This window comes from Lissotriton vulgaris, chromosome 6 (genome assembly GCF_964263255.1).
Source record: "Lissotriton vulgaris chromosome 6, aLisVul1.2, whole genome shotgun sequence".
NCBI lineage: Eukaryota > Metazoa > Chordata > Amphibia > Caudata > Salamandridae > Lissotriton > Lissotriton vulgaris.
In genome coordinates, this window is record NC_141694.1 from 541,540,249 (window position 1) to 541,556,121 (window position 15,873).

Below are 15,873 nucleotides of genomic sequence, written 5' to 3' on the forward strand. Positions count from 1 at the left end.
GGATCGCGAATAGGTACGGCCAGGTGAGAGTGTCAAACGCCTTTTCCAAATCCATAATCAGGCAAGCGGCGCGTGGGAATCTGTCCCGAACCTGATCCTGGACATGGAAGACACGGCGAATGTTCTGTGAGGTGTTCCTGCCCGGTACGAACCCACATTGGTCAGGGTGGACCAGTGGGCGTATGACCTGGGTGTACCTGTCAGCCAAGATCTTCCCGAGGACCTTGCAGTCCGCCGAAAGGAGCGTGATAGGATGATACGATCCCAGTTGGAGAGGGTCCCTGTGGGGTTTGGGGAAGGTCACAATCACGGATTCCCGCAGTGACTGAGGAAGCACACCCAGATCGAGAGCCGCCGCGAAAATCCGAGCCAGTCGGGGAGCTAACAGGGCAGAGAACGTCGAGTAGTACTCCAGTGGGAAGCCGTTGAGTCCCGGGGCTTTATTCCGGGACAGGGCACGTAGTGCCTAAGTGACGTCCGAGGGTGTTATTTTAGTGTCAAGCGTGCGCTTGTCGGCGTCCGATATCGCGGGCAGCGTCAGCGAATCGAGGAAGCAATCCATGCATGCTGGATGGTAGCGGGTTGGGGCCTCGTATACCTGTGCGTAGTGGTGTTGGAACGCCAGGAGGATCTCGGCCTGGGATCGCACCAATATGCCTTCCAGATTGATAATATCCGTAATCGGCTTGGTCTCAGTATCCTGCCTTGCCAGCCAGGCAAGCATTGCCCCCGTTTTGTCCCGTTCTTTGTGTACTCTGGAGGCATAGGCCCGAAAATTATACTTCCGGAGATCGGCGCAGGCAGCCTAGTATATCGACTTCGCCTCGGCCGTGAGCGCAACGCTCTCTTCCGAGTCATCGGTTCGTTTTGTAAGCGTAGCCAGACGCCGTTCCGACGTGAGGAGTGTCTGTTCTAGTGTGCGGCAAACCCCTGCGATTTGTTGTATGCATTCCCCCCGTGCCACCACTTTGAATGCATCCCATTCCACTAACGCCGATGATGCCGAATCCGCGTTGTGTAGGAAGTAATCCTGGATTCTGGTTTTGTGCGTGTCTCTGAAGACTTGGTCTGACAAGCAGTCCTTAGGGAGGCGCCAGGTGGGGACTGGCGGGTGTGGGGGGCGCCAGATCAGGCGTAAAATGTGAGCATCGTGGTCCGAGAGGATCCGATCCAGATAGTCCGAGGACGTGACCCTTGGGAAGATAGGCGCAGAGCATAAGAACCTGTCCAGACGGACCCGAAGGTTGTGTGGAATCGAGTGGAATGAGTAGACACGGGCCAGCGGATGTAAGTGTCGCCACGCGTTGGTGAGTGCCCAGTGTGTGGTCCAGGCCCTGAAGAGTTCCGCCTGTCGGGGGGTTGGGGAGCCTGCGGGAGGGGGGTGTGATCTGTCCAAAGCGGGGTTCAGCGTGCAATTGTAATCACCCCCCAAAATCCATGGAATTGTAGTGAATTGGGCCAGGACTACTGTGAGTTGATCCCAGAATTTATCTTGTTCAGTGTTAGGGGCGTAAATGCTGCCCAGGAAGACCCCTTGCCCGTCTAAGATTCCTTCTAACAATGCATATCTGCCCTCCCTGTCAACCACCCGTCTAAGTGTTCGAAAAGGGGTGCCTGGCCTAACCCACACTAAGGCGCCACGAGCGAATGCTGAGTAGGTCGTGGCGCAAAAGGTCCCTCGCCATTTGGCCTGTAATCCGCCCAGTTCGGCAGCGTTGGTATGTGTCTCTTGTAACAGTGCTACGCAAGCTGACATGCGCTTAATGTAGGAGTAGACGGAGTAGCGTTTGCTAGGTGTGTGGAGGCCCCGTACATTCAGCGTGAGGACGTTAACGTCCGATCGTGAAGTCGCCATTGCTGTGATTTCGCGCTTGCGAGTGGGACACCCTTGTACCTCCCAAGGACCATGTGGTCCTGTGTTTCGTATGTGCTCCTGCGCGCCATGCTTCCGTATGTGTGGGGGAGGGTCTAACGGGGGCTACAACGGGTAGAACCAAAAGTGGGGAACAGTCCCAATGCCAGGGATATATCACCGGGGGTGGCATATCCAAACTAGTGTCCCACTAGGGGAGAAATATAACAAAATTCTGTGGGGGTGGCAGCGTGTGTTACTGCCGGGCTTATTCGCGGATCGGGCTGTTGTAGGAGAAATGGCATTTGCGCGTGTGCATGTACAACCAACTAACTAAGCCTCTTTGGCGCGCAAACTTCACACAGCGCGATCAACAACCATAAAGAAAGAGGATACAGCAATCGTCCAATTGTTCATCCTGAAGAGGTGCCAGGTTGGCCTGCTTGGGTAGCGTCCGTTGTGTGCACCGCAAGGAGGGGAGATGAAATCGGACCAAATCCTGACATTGTGCCATCACTGTCCCGGTCCTTCTCAGGGGTGAACAGGTGTGGTTGGCTTTCCAGGTCCGAGGCTGGAGGAGAAGTGTGTAGTTCGGTCACCGCCCGTAGGGCGTCCCGTCGCTCCTGCATAATTTGCGTGAGATCGGGTGAGCCCGAGGGTGAGGATGCTTGACTCTTGGAGGTGTCTGTCCGGGTGCGATTTACGCCTCGCCTTCTAGATCGTCGTAAGTCATTGTTTTGTCTCCGCAGGGGACCGGGCTTGGGGATCAACGGACAGTGGAATTCCGCCCAGTCCTGTGCTTCCTCCGCCGTGGTGAAGAATATGGATTTCCCGTTATGAAGCACCTTAAGGCGGGCCGGGAACAGTAGGGAGTATAGAAGACCATTTTCGCGGAGACGCCTTTTAACTTCCAGATAGGTCGAGCGTTGCTGTTGTACCTCGCGGGCATAATCTGGGAACACCATGACCTGCTGGTCTTCCACTTGCAAGGGGCCCGCCACCCGGGCCGCGCGAAGCACCGCATCCCGGTCTCGGAAATGTAGGAACTTAGCCAGCATAGGGCGTGGGGGTAGGCCCGGCTTGGGCTTCCGGGCTGGGACCCTATGTGCCCTTTCGATTGAGAAGAACACTGACCGCTCCGATTCGGGGGTAAACGATCTGGTCCATGATTCCATATAGGTCAGCGGGTCCGAGTTTTCAATCCCCTCCGGCAGTCCCAGGACGCGGATGTTGCAGCGTCTTGAGCGTCCCTCCAAATCGATGGTGCGCTCCTCGAGGGCCGCCACTCGGCGCATGACTTCCTTCATGTCTGCTTCTTGCGCTTTCACCGTGGGTTGAAGCGCCGCCACGTTTCGCTCTCCCTCCTTCACTCTATCCACCAGTTTGCGGTGATCGTCGCGGATTAGGCTGATGTCCGTCGTCAGGGCGCCCAGACGTTCCTCCATAGAGAGCCAGGACATTTCGATAGCCGCCAGTACCTGATCCAGTTTCGCCGATAGCGTGGGGTCCGCGTTTGGCGTGTTTGCCTGGGTCCATGGCCTTGTGTGCGGCATTTTCTCGATGGCCGTTTCAGGGACGGCAGTCACCTGCGTGCCCCTTGGTTTCCCCATTGGGCTGTGGGAGAGGGCGCCGCGGCGTCGTGGGGTCCGGAGGCCACGGTTAGGTGGGTCGAGGGTCAATCCTGTGGGGGTCAAGGAAGCAGTCTCTTGTGGCAGTCAGGGTACCCCTGGGCTTGCTCGGGGTCCCCCGGTTCGGTGGTGGGGCCTGCGTTGGCGTCTGCAGGCTCACGGCAGCAGGCTATTGACGTGGTATGGGGCCAACTGCACACCCCTCCCCTCGAGGCTGTGAACAGTCTATGGCGGGAGTCGAGGTAGAGTGGGCTGAGTGTAGGGTGCCTGTGGGACCGTGGTGGTGAGGCGCTGGTCTTATTGCGGTGTGCCTCCGCCGTGTCCCGGAGGGCGGGTCACCGCCGCCGTCGCTGTAGGGAAGCCCGGACCAGGCCCGGCACCTAAGCCCTTCCGGGCGCCATGTTGAGGTCAGGCAGCCCGATTAGCAGAGCTGTCTGCTGCGCCAGGGAGGTCAATGCTGCTTCGGTCCCCCGCCCAGGACGTGCGGTGTAGGGTGACCGCTGGGGGTCTCAGGGGGGGGCTGGAGGCCACTGGGGAGGTAGCGGTGGGGGTCCCCAGGGAGGAAGGGGGGAGCCGGCACTCACCACCCGTCAGGAGATGCTCCGTCGCAGGAGGGTCCGGGCGCCGCGATGGTGGTGTGCTTGCTGGCGTCCCTCAGTGCTCAGTGGCCGGGCCGGCATCCAGCCGGGCAGAAGTGCTGGTGGGGCGAGGGTCCGGTCCGGCGTCAGCCATCTTGCGCCGATGCGCGCCCGCCGCGGCGAGCCCAGTGCCGAACAAGCCTCCGGGAGTCAGTCGCGCCGCCCTGCCAGGAGCTCCGCAGCCCCGATCTGTGCGCGTGTTCCCCGGGGTCTCCGGTCCGGCAACGAGGGTGCAGACGCCTCTGGTCTAGAAGGTCGGGGACGCGGCCGCCATCTTGCGGTCCGGCTCCCCGCTCCGGCAGATAAAGTTTCCCCTCGCTGATGCCGCACTTCAGCAGCGGTCACGGCTCTTTCGAGTGAAGCCCCTGGTGTGGCCGCTTCCGTCGGTCACCGTTTTGTTGGCTGAGGCTCACGGCGATCCCTGGAAACCGGCAGGATGCAAGCCCGATCGCGGAGCCTCAGCAAAACACCGCCGCCATCGTGGCTTACCAAGCCATGCCTCATGTGTTTTGTTTTGTTATGCTATGCTTTGCTATGCTATGTTTTGTTTTGTTATGCTATGTTTTGTTGTGTTCTGTTATGCTATGCTATGTTTTGTTATGCTATGCTATGTTGTGTTGTGTTATGCTATGTTTTGTTGTGTTTTGTTGTTATGATATGCCATGCTGTGCTTTGTTTTGTTATGCTAGGTTTTGTTTTGTTATGCTATGTTTTGTTGTGTTTTATTATGCTATGCTAAGTTTTGCTATGCTATGCTTTGTTTTTTTAGGCTATGTTATGTTATGCTATGCTATGTTATGTTGTGCTATGTTTTGTTGTGTTTTTTATGCTATGCTCTGTTTTGTTGTGTTTTGCTATGCTATGCTTTGTTATTCTATGCTATGTTCTGTTATGCTATGTTTTGTTGTGTTTTGTTAAGCTATGCTTTGTTATGCTAGGTTTTGTTTTGTTATGCTATGTTTTGTTATGCTATGTTATGCTTTGTTTTGTTATGCTATGTTTTGTTATGCTATGTTTTGTTATGCTATGCTATGTTATGCTACGTTTTGTTATGCTATGCTATGTTTTCTTATGCTATGTTTTGTTGTGTTTTGTTATTCTATGCTATGTTTTGTTATGCTTTGCTTTGTTTTGTTATGCTATGTTATGTTTTGTGGTGCTATGTTATGTTTTGTTGTGTTTTATTATGCTATGCTATGCTTTGTTTTGTTATGCTATGTTTTGTCTTGCTATGCTATGTTTTGTTGTGTTTTGTTATGCTATGTTTTGTTTTGTTTTGTTATGCTATACTATCTTTTGTCATGCTATGCTATGTTTTGTTTTGCTATGCTATGTTTTGCTATCCTGGTGTGTGGTTGTGTGTGTGGCTGTGTGTGTGTGTGGTTGTGTGTGTGTGAGTGGTTGTGTGTGTGGTTGTGTGTGTGTGGTTGTGTGTGTGGTTGTGTGTGTGTGATTGTGTGTGGGTGTGTGTGTGTGTGGGTATGTGTGTGTAGTTGTGTGTGTGGGGTTGTGTGTGTGTGTGGGGTTGTGTGTGGGGTTGTGTGTGGGTAGGGTTGTGTGTGGGTGGGGTTGTGTGTTTGTGTGTGTGGGGGGGTTGTATGTGTGTGTGGGAGGGGTGGGGGGCTGTGTTTGGGGGGTTGTGTGTGTGTGTGGGGTTTTGGTTGTGTGTGGGGGAGTTGTGTGGTGTGGGGTTGTGGTTGTGTGTGGGGGTTGTGTGGTGTGGGGTTTTGCGTGTGTGGGTTGTGGTTGTGTGTGTGGGGTTGTGTGTGTGTGGGGGGTTGTGGTTGTGTGTGGGGGTTGTGTGGTGTGGGGTTGTGTGTGGGTTGTGGTTGTGTGTGTGGGGTTGTTTGTTAGGGTTGTGTGTGTGTGTGTGGGGTTGTGGGTTTGTGTGGTTGTGGGGTTGTGTGTGTGGGGGGGTTGCGTGTGTGGGGGGGTTGTGCGTGTGTGTGTGGTTGTGTGTGTGGGGGTTGTGTGGGGTTGTGTGTGTGGGGGGTTGTGTGGGTAGGTGTTGTGTACTTGTGGGTTTGTGTGGGTGTGTGGAGGGGATTGTGTGTGTGGGGGGGTTGTGTGTTTCGGGGGGTTGTGCGTGTGTGTGTGGGAGGTTGTGTGTGTGGGGTTGTGTGTGTGGGCGGGTTGTGTGTGTGGGGGTTGTGTGTGTGGGGGTGTGGGGGGTGTGTGTGTGGGGGGGTTGTGGTTGTGTTTGTGTGTGTGTGTCTGTGGGGTTGTGGTTGTGTGTGGGGGGTTGTGTGGTGTGGGGTTATATGTGTGTGGGGTTGTGGTTGTGTGTGGGGGGTTGTGTGTGTGTGTGGTTGTGTGTGTGTGGGGTTGTGTGTGTGTGGGGGGGGTTGTGTGTGTGTGTGTGGGGGGATGTTTGTGTGACATTAATACTAAAAGCATCTCAAAATAAAGGAACACAAACATCGAGTTTGTGGAAAGAGAAAGCACATTGTAAGTGAAACGGGCGCAGCAAAGCATTAACACAACAACGTTCTTTAATGTTAATGTTCTTTGAACGAGAACATCAAAGCTGCTAAAGTTTTCACGGGCGAAGTAACATATGTTCTTTGATGTTCTTTGAAGGAGAACATCAAAGGGGCGCTGCTAAAGTGATTGCCGGCGAAAGTGATCTCAGGCGCTTAATGAGGCTGACAAATGGTGCACATGCACTGTACCCGATCCGCACTTTGGGAGCAATTTTGAAAGCCCCTACTTAATATCTCACCTAAGCATCGCTAACGCGATGACTTATACGAGACCTAAAAAGTCCGGTGGGAAAACAGGATTTGTCTTGTTTCAGAGCGGGCCGCTACGGGAGCACTGTTAATGGGTCACTGTAATATCAGAAGAAATAAGCGTTGGCGAAGTCACTAGGTTTTAGCCATGAATCCGATTGGGTTTGCCTATGCTTTTTGGATTTTTTCGTAGATGGTGTCACGAATTCACATCCATACATGCTGGCAACCTTTGAACGGGGGTTGTCAAAATAAATGTAATCATAAGTAGCCGATGTGGATGTGCATGCCTCCACAGCGGACATGTTTTTAAAAATAAAACGAAGTCATTTAAAGATGCCTTCCATGGATGCATGAGCATGTGCGTGCATAGGCGGATACCTTGAAATGGTCAAAAAATATTTGAAGATAGCTGCCTGACAATAGTGCATTGGGGAGTGAAAACATTTGCAGTGTGGAGAAGTTTAAGAGGACTCAGGGTGGGGTTGCATATGGGGTTGTGGGCTAAAACGAGGGAGAGGCTAAACGACATGGGGAATAAGAAGCACTGAGAGAGAAGGGGAGATGGAACAGTCCCTCAAATGCACTGCAGGGCTAAGTCTGGCGTCAGCAGTGGACGAATACACCAAACATTCAAACACCGTGAAATGGAAGTGCTCCTGTAAGGGATCAACACAGGAACAGGCAGGAAAGCCACGAATCAATACCAGGGAAGCAAAGCCATCCAATCATGAGCAAAGGTCCTACCCAAATTCCACTCTATGTATATATCATTTATTGGAACCAATAGGTCTCTATAGTCAAGACCTAAAAAGCAACTGTAAATCATGAGAGCTATCTAAACTTGGGCGGTATTTTATCTAGTGGAGTTATTGGGGTAAAAGTTAGGAAGCAGGCGAGCTGGTCCTTAAGAGTGTTGTAAAAGAAGCGGCGTGGAGAAGTTTTGGTACGAGTTCATTATTGGACGATATGGTTTATGTTAGATTTCGAATGCGATGTGTGTGACAGAGTCACATTTAAGCCCATGTAACTTGATAATCATTGTTCATTACGTTAACGGCCTCATTTAAATTTTACTGCCAAAACCATGTGGCGCAGTTACCGCTTTCGTCTCTTATTGCGTCCTTTTTCTATCAGCGAAGCTCAACATATGAGTAATTTTACATGCGCCAGTAAGATGCAGCTTTACTTGAAACATCAAAAATAATGGCCACACGATGGCAGTGTGGGATTTGGATTTTTCCTATCTATCTATCTATCTATCTATCTATCTATCTATCTATCTATCTATCTATCTATCTATCTATCTATCTATCTATCTATCTATCTATCTATCTATCTATCTATCTATCTATCTATCTATCTATCTATCTATCTATCTATCTATCTATCTATCTCTTTATCTATCTATCTATCTATCTATCTATCTATCTATCTATCTATCTATCTATCTATCTATCTATCTATCTATCTACCTGCCTGCCTGCCTATATTCATGTCTGTCCATCCGTCCCCTTGCACATAAATATCTAGTCCCCATCTTCCTCCTGCTACCATATTAGTCTGTCTGGTGTACTCTATCTCTTACTTTCTCTGTGTTGCAAGACCACCTCTATTGCTCCTTTTCCCATATCTTTCTCTTCTTGTTTACATTATCTATCATTTTACTTTCTCTCTCTCATTCTCTCTTTGCCACCCTGTAGGCCTGCTTGTCGCTCTACCAGTATTATTTACCCCCTCTGTCTGAATACCATGTATACTTCCAGTGTGCACTTTGAAAGGACTGAGGGCTAGATTTGTCATAGTGTTGCGTTGCCTTTGCATCATGTAAGGAAACTTAAGGGCAACACAGCTCTATTGTCAGATGTATCAAGCAGCACAAGGCCACAGCGTGTGGTCTTGCAGTGCTCGGTAAATCTGGAGTAACGCAAGGCAGCGCTGGTTGCTACCCTGCGTTACTCTGCCTCAGGGAGGCACATCCACCCATGGATTTTGGCGCATTCCCAGATTTACCATTAGTGATAGACCTGGGCATGCGTCAAAATGCTACGCCTTCCCAGGGGAGATGTAACAAGGAGAAATATCTTTATTTATTTGTTCTTTTTCCTCTGTACATGTGCTGCATGCTGCAGCACACGTAGAAAGAGGAAAAAGTCTCAGAGGATTGTTCTTGTACAGTAAGGAACCCTTCCTGCACAAAACAATCATTCCTGCAAGCGGAGGCACCCTTGCTCCAGGGTGCTAGGGTGCTTGCATTGGCCCAAGGTAGCACATTGTGCCAGCAGCGGTCCGTGCAGGTAACAGTGCTGGGGCCGGGTAAGGGGGGATTTTGAGGGACAATGCCGAGGGAAATTAATATTTATTTGATTTCCCCTCAACATCGTCCCTCGAAATCCCCCTATCCCGCTGTTACCTGCACGGACCACGGCTGCATTGTGCGCTAGCAGAAGAGGAGGACAGGAATGCGCTATATAATGTTAAATATGGCACATTACCTACCAGGAATGAGCATTGCTGAATACTGAGTAAAGACTCATCACAAACCCAATCCACATATATTTTGTTTTATTCCACTTGCCTGGGAAGTCTTAATCAGCTGTCACTCTGCTTCACTGTACATCTCAACCCGTTTCATTTCCTCAAATACAAAGTAAATTTCCCGAAAAGGTATCCTCATTTCAGCCTGTAGATAACTAGGTATCGCTCACCACATGAGAGCACAGTAATGGCATAGAGACATCCTTTAAATACAGGAGAGATTCAGAATTTTTTGCATTTTGAAAAGGCAGTAAAATTCACAATACCTTTTAGCTCGAAGGCTACCTGCGCTGTCAGGTTTGCTAGCAACATCTTGGGAACATTTTAAAATCTTCTCTGGGAATGCATTCCTCCCATTGCTTAAAATTGGCTTTGTGGTTTGTAAATCACATGTTTGCTTTCTATATTATGGTTTTATTTGTTTTAGGCCATCCAGCTTGGGTTTGTCCCTTCCCTTGCTCAAACCCTGTTTAGTGTATTCTTCCACCAGTACTGAATTTAAACAAGCCTTTACATCCTATTCTTATCTTGTCACATTTGCTGTGCATTCAAAGACCGAGGCCAGATCTCAGGCTCTGTCTTCCAGGGAGCTTGGTGTTTATCTTCTTTCTCTAGCTTCAAAGACAGAGGATTGTTTGTGACAATCCTGCTGGGTACCCATGTGAGAGAAAAAGACTGTAGTATGTAATTTATTTTTTCTAGTTAGCTTCTCAGGTGTGCTGTACAATGTTATTTTTATTTCTAGCACAAACAACATTTGAATGTCTGTAAATGAACTGTGCCGATATTTCAGAATATGGAAAACACAAATGAAGCAAAATTTTTTGGTAATTCTGAAGTGTGGTGAAAGCAAATATTTGAATACGACCAAAACAAATCAATACACTAGGTGATGACATTTCCACACATTGTTTGTGGGCTTTATACTTTTATTAGTAAAACTGTATGTCTGTGCAAATGTAATGGTAATTTCAATTGAAGATGTGTTGTCTGTAATGACAGTGCGCTTCCACACCATGCATAATCCACTTGACCCCACCTCACTCCACTCTGCACCACTCCACAACACTGCACTCTAGTCGGCACCACTCCACTCTACACCTCTTCACTCAATGGTTCTCTACTCTACACCACTCTACTATGCACCACTACACTTTGGGGCATATTATCAAGGACCGGTGTTAAAATTATCGCTGTTTTATCGGCAGGAAACTGCTGATAAAACGGCGATAATGGGCTTGATAATACGCCCGTGCTAATTCTCATAGAAGCCCATGTTAACACAAGAACATGGGCTTCTATGGGAATTAACAAGGACATATTATCAAGCCCATTATCGCCGTTTTATCGGCAGTTTCCTGCCGATAAAACAGCGATAATTTTAACACCGGTCCTTGATAATATGCCCCTTTGACACTGCACTCTATGCCACTTCACTCTACTTTGAAACAATCTACTCTACGTCACTCTATTACACTCGGCTCCACTCCATCCCAATGCACTCTATATGCCACTGCACTCTACTCTGCTGCACTCTATAACACTTTACTCAAAACCAATACACTGTACGTCAATCTACTTTGCACCACTTCTGTGTACGCTTCTGTACTTTAGTCTGCAACACTCTACTTTATGCCACTACAGTCTACGCCACTCTACTCTGCACCAATGCACTCTACACTGGTGCACTGTATGCCACTCTACTCTGTGTCACTCTACTCAGTCACTGTACTCTCTGCCACTGAGCTCAACATCGCTCTACTTTTTGCCACTCTACTCTGTGTCATACTCCTTTACTGCACTCTCCGTCACTGAGGTAATTGCAACTCTACTCTGTGCCACTCTGCTCTATGCCACACTACTCAATGCCACTGATCTCTACTCAGCTTCCCTCTACTTTGAAAAAATCCACTCTACTTCACTGCACTCTACGACACTCTGATCCACTCTGCCCGTCTCCACTCCAGGCATTGAACTCTATGCCACTGCAGACTACTCTGCATCGCTCTACTCTTTGTCACTGCACCCTATGACAATGGATTCTGCACTACTTTACTCAAAGCCAACGCACTCTACACAATCTACTCTGCACTACTGTAATTTAAGCCACTTCACTATAGTCCACTCTCCACTCTTTTTTTAAATTTTATTTATTAGGCGCAACGAATCACCCCACTCTGTTGCTCTACATCATTAACCTCTACTCCACTTTGGCACTTCACTTCACTCTATGCCACTCCACTTTCAACACTCTTCTCTCCACTCTGTGCCACTCTACAGCACAACTCCACTCTATGATGCTCTATGCAACTCCCTCTATGCAACTCTATGCCACTGTACTCCACACTTTTCTACGACTCACTTCTCCAATATGTGCCACTCCACTCTGACACACTATGCCACTCCACTTGACACTACAACACTCTACTCCACTCTATACCACCCACTCTCCTTCACTACTCCACTCTATGCCACTCCACTATGCAACAATTTACTCCACTCTATGTCACTTTTATCTACAACAGTCTACTCAGCACCCTTTTATGCCACTCCACTCTGCTCTATATCATTGTAGGACACTCTATGACACTCCATTCTATAATCCTCTACTCCACTCTGACACTCTACTCCACTCATCTCTACTCCACTCTATGCCCTTTCACTTTAGAATTTCACAACACTCCACTCCACACCACGCTATGCCGCTCCATGACACTCTCCTTCATTCAGCTCTATACTACTCTACTACTCTCTACGCTCCTCCCCTACTCTTTATGCCACTCCATAGCACTCCACTTTATGACACTTCACTACACTCTCCTTTATCCCACTACCTTTTTGCCATGCTGAACAGCAGCCACGCTGGTGTTCAACATGGCTAAAACATATTGCATGAATTATAAGTAAATTGCCCTTATGTTTTGTTCAGGATTCCTAATGGGGAAATGCCTACTGAAACCCAGGGGCACTGTGGTACAGCAAGAAGCAGCTACACATTTCCTTATAAAGCATAAAAAACAATATACTAGTAACTGTGTCTATTGAAACACTTGCAAGTGATCAACTGCAGTTTGCATCACAGTAAATAATAAAATGTTATTAATCATGAGCAAATGCTTTTTATGTTGTTGAGAGAATCTTGTTTAGCATTTGTTATCATGTTTAACCCAAACATGCTGGTTTGCTACTTAGACCATCATAACATCGTTTTGAAATATCTTTCACTTCGTGTCTGTATTTTATTTTCTAATTATTAGTGTTGCTAAGCTGGAGGATGGGCTGCCAACTCAGACCTTGAAGGATGTTGAGTCTTACCTTGCAAAAGCCAAAGAAGGCTCACAAGGGGTTACTGGAGAAGGATCCTTGCTTGAAGACGCTGCACCTCGTAAGTAATCATGTCAGCACAAAAAAATTGAAGGTTGTTTTTTAGGTTTCTGCTAGACCACGCATGCGCCGTCTCTTCGAGACATGTTGTTTACAGTTAGTGGGCTACAGCCTGGCCTTAGATCACCATTTGTTTGCTTCAATGTCACCCTCACATCCTTTGTTCCCATTTGTCATAGCATGCATGCATCATGCCTCTTCTTGGGTTTGACCCTCCCCTAGAGCATGGACCAAGTACTTATGTCCATCCACTTCTCCCGTTTTCAGAGCTACTTGATAAATTGTGTTGAACCACTCCATAAGTGTGCTTCTGTTTTCACTCACTTTTCTCCTTTCCCACATGCCCCCAATTCCTGTTGCTTCTTTTCCCTTCCCACCCCATCCCTGTTGCTTCTTTTCTGTCTCACCCTCCTACCCCGTTTATTCTTTACTTACCCTGCCGCCTAACTTTAATCTGTTTAAACACTGCATACATGCCTGCTACTTAGGTTGCGTTTTTATTTCTTTTACAACAACAAGCAAATGCCACTGACTTGGTATTCCATGTTGCTTCCCACAACACCCCACACTTCACACCTGTGAGATCAGCAAGCGGAAGAAGCAGCAGTGTTTTCCAGGCACAACGTGAACTACATCAAAACATAAAGTGAGAGTGATGTTGAAAGCTAGGGCCTGCTACCGAGTCACTCAGGGCTGTCAACTGACAACTTTCAAACATATTTCTGGTGTGGCTAAAAGACAATTGAAAAAGAGGAAGCAGCTTAAACTGGCAATCAGAGCCCATGGCATTATGGGCATGCAAATGAACCTTGGAACAGCTTTCTCAAGATTGCAGTTACGGACTAGTAAGAAATGGATTGCAGTTATTTGCTTGGAGCAACATAAAATGTATGCAAAGACAAAAATGATTCAAAATGGATCATTTGTTTACCAAAATACCTAATTTAAAACAGCTGCCAAGCATTTGAAACTGGATAGTTTAGTTATGGGATAAATGTGTCCTGGGTTGGAAAAGTCTTTTTTTCACTTTTCAAAACAAATCGGCTTCCGAGCCTTTGATAATAGAGAGGAATGTACACTTAATAACAATAATGCTTCCACATCCGGGCAACAGATGGGTGTATTGTTTAGGAATCTTAAGTATAAACACAGGTCACGAATCAACTACATACTGATTAGTTATACACTTGAGATAAAGTAAAGGATATAACATATCTGCCATCGCATATGTCAGACCACTCCTGTATTTTATTGATGTTACAGAGCCTAGGTACTCAACAGGTTAGAGGGTGGTCTTTTGATCGTACTCTCCTACTAGAAGAAAATGAGATGAGTTTCCTTTCTTGGGAAACAAACCAATTTTTAGAGATCAACTTGGGAACTGTTGACATCTCTACAGTTTGGGATACTTTCAAGGCTTTTTTGAGGAGGTATAATAACCAACAGGGCAAGCTATAGATACAAGAAATATAGAGAAGAGATCATGGGCTTGGAGGAAGAAATGAGGAAGGTGGAAATAAAACTAAATGCTCAAGAGGGAATCGGACAGAAGGAAGATCCGGAAATTAGTAGGAAATTGAAAGAACAAATGGAGTCGGTTCTCCAGGGGCGGCTTATGCGCAGGTGGGAAGTGAGCAAGATGGCCCACTTTGAGTATGGGGAAGGAGCTCGTAAACTATTAGCTTGGAAAATCAAGGCAGACCACCTCCGGAACCACATTAAGGAGAACTCAGTGGGTAATGGAGAACCCCCCATTTTTTCAGATGCAGGTATAGGAGAGGCCTTCCTGGACTATTTCCAGGAGATATGTAAGGAGGCTTCCACAGACGATAAATCCAAGGCAAAGCTTTGTCTGGAGAATATCACTCTAACACCTATTAGCTCCAAACAACAACTGGATTTGGGGCAGCCCATTACACAAGAAGAAGTGAGGAAAGCATTAGCAAGTGGGAAAAGGGGTAAGGGGGGCTTCCAATAGAACTATATTGTGCACTTGGAGAGAGTCTAATACCAACAATGGCTCTTCTATTTAATAAAATCTTTATGGGTGGAATTTGTCCACCGGCAACATGGAATAATGCTACTGTAGTCCTTATTCTGAAACCGGGTAAAAACCCCTCTAGCTGTGGGTCTTATCGGCCCATATCGCTATTGAACGCAGACTATAAAATCTATACAACTATTTTGGCTACTAGATTGGGGGAGGTGGTCAGAGACATTCTTCACCCCGATCAAAAGGGGTTTGTGATAAGGTGACAGTTAGCAGACGTCGCTTATGACCTGGTCAGTGCAATAGATATAGCCTCCACACACTTGCTACCCCTTGCTGCTTTGACTCTAGACGCCACCAAGGCTTTCGATAGAGTAAATTGAATTTACCTATCGGAAGTCATGGAGAAATTCAACCTGGACATAACATTCTGCCGGGCTATACAGTCGATTTATAAATCTCCATCGGCTAAGCTCCTGGTGAATGGCTCTCTCACAAAGCCATTTGGTATAACTAGAGGAACCCGACAGGGTTGCCCTCTCTCTCCCCTATTGTTCGATATGAATATTGAACCATTTGCACAGAAATTTAGGGACAGCCCTGATATTGAATCTTTCGGAAATGGGGATTGGGAGAGAAGGGTAGCCCTGTATGCGGACAATATTTTGATACTGCCAGCAGACCTAGATAGAACTCTCCCGGTAGTAATCAAACTGGCGGAGGAGTTTGGTAGGGTCTCTGGTTACGAGATAAACGTTGGCAAGACAGAAGCTATGACTTGGAATATCCCGAACCCTGCATACCAGACTAGCCGCAGTGTGCGCTACCTTGGGATCACAATTACCCAGGACATTATTAAACTGACAGATATCAATCTATCACAAACCATTCGGGATTGTCACAAACAAATGAAGTCATAGGTGCACTTCCCCTTATCCATTCAGGGGAGAGTTAACTTAGACAAAATGGCTATACTGCCTAGGGTCACTTTTCTTTTTAACACAATACCTCTCCATTTTGATAAAGATATTATAGGTAAATTCCAACGAGAAATCAATTCCTTTATCTGGGCATATAGATCTACCAGAATCGCTTGGAAGAAACTAAGACG

General features: G+C 47.7%; 1 protein-coding gene across 1 annotated transcript in view; it reads left to right on the forward strand.

Annotated features, from left to right (window-relative positions):
• LOC147707531 (dynein axonemal heavy chain 5-like) overlaps positions 1-15,873 on the forward strand; it is a 1,425,553-nt gene that overhangs the window by 1,037,770 nt on the left and 371,910 nt on the right. The window contains exon 75 of the mRNA XM_086925656.1: positions 12,646-12,773. Coding sequence (XP_086781782.1) covers positions 12,646-12,773 — 128 coding nt within the window. The remainder of the gene's footprint in view (positions 1-12,645; positions 12,774-15,873) is intronic.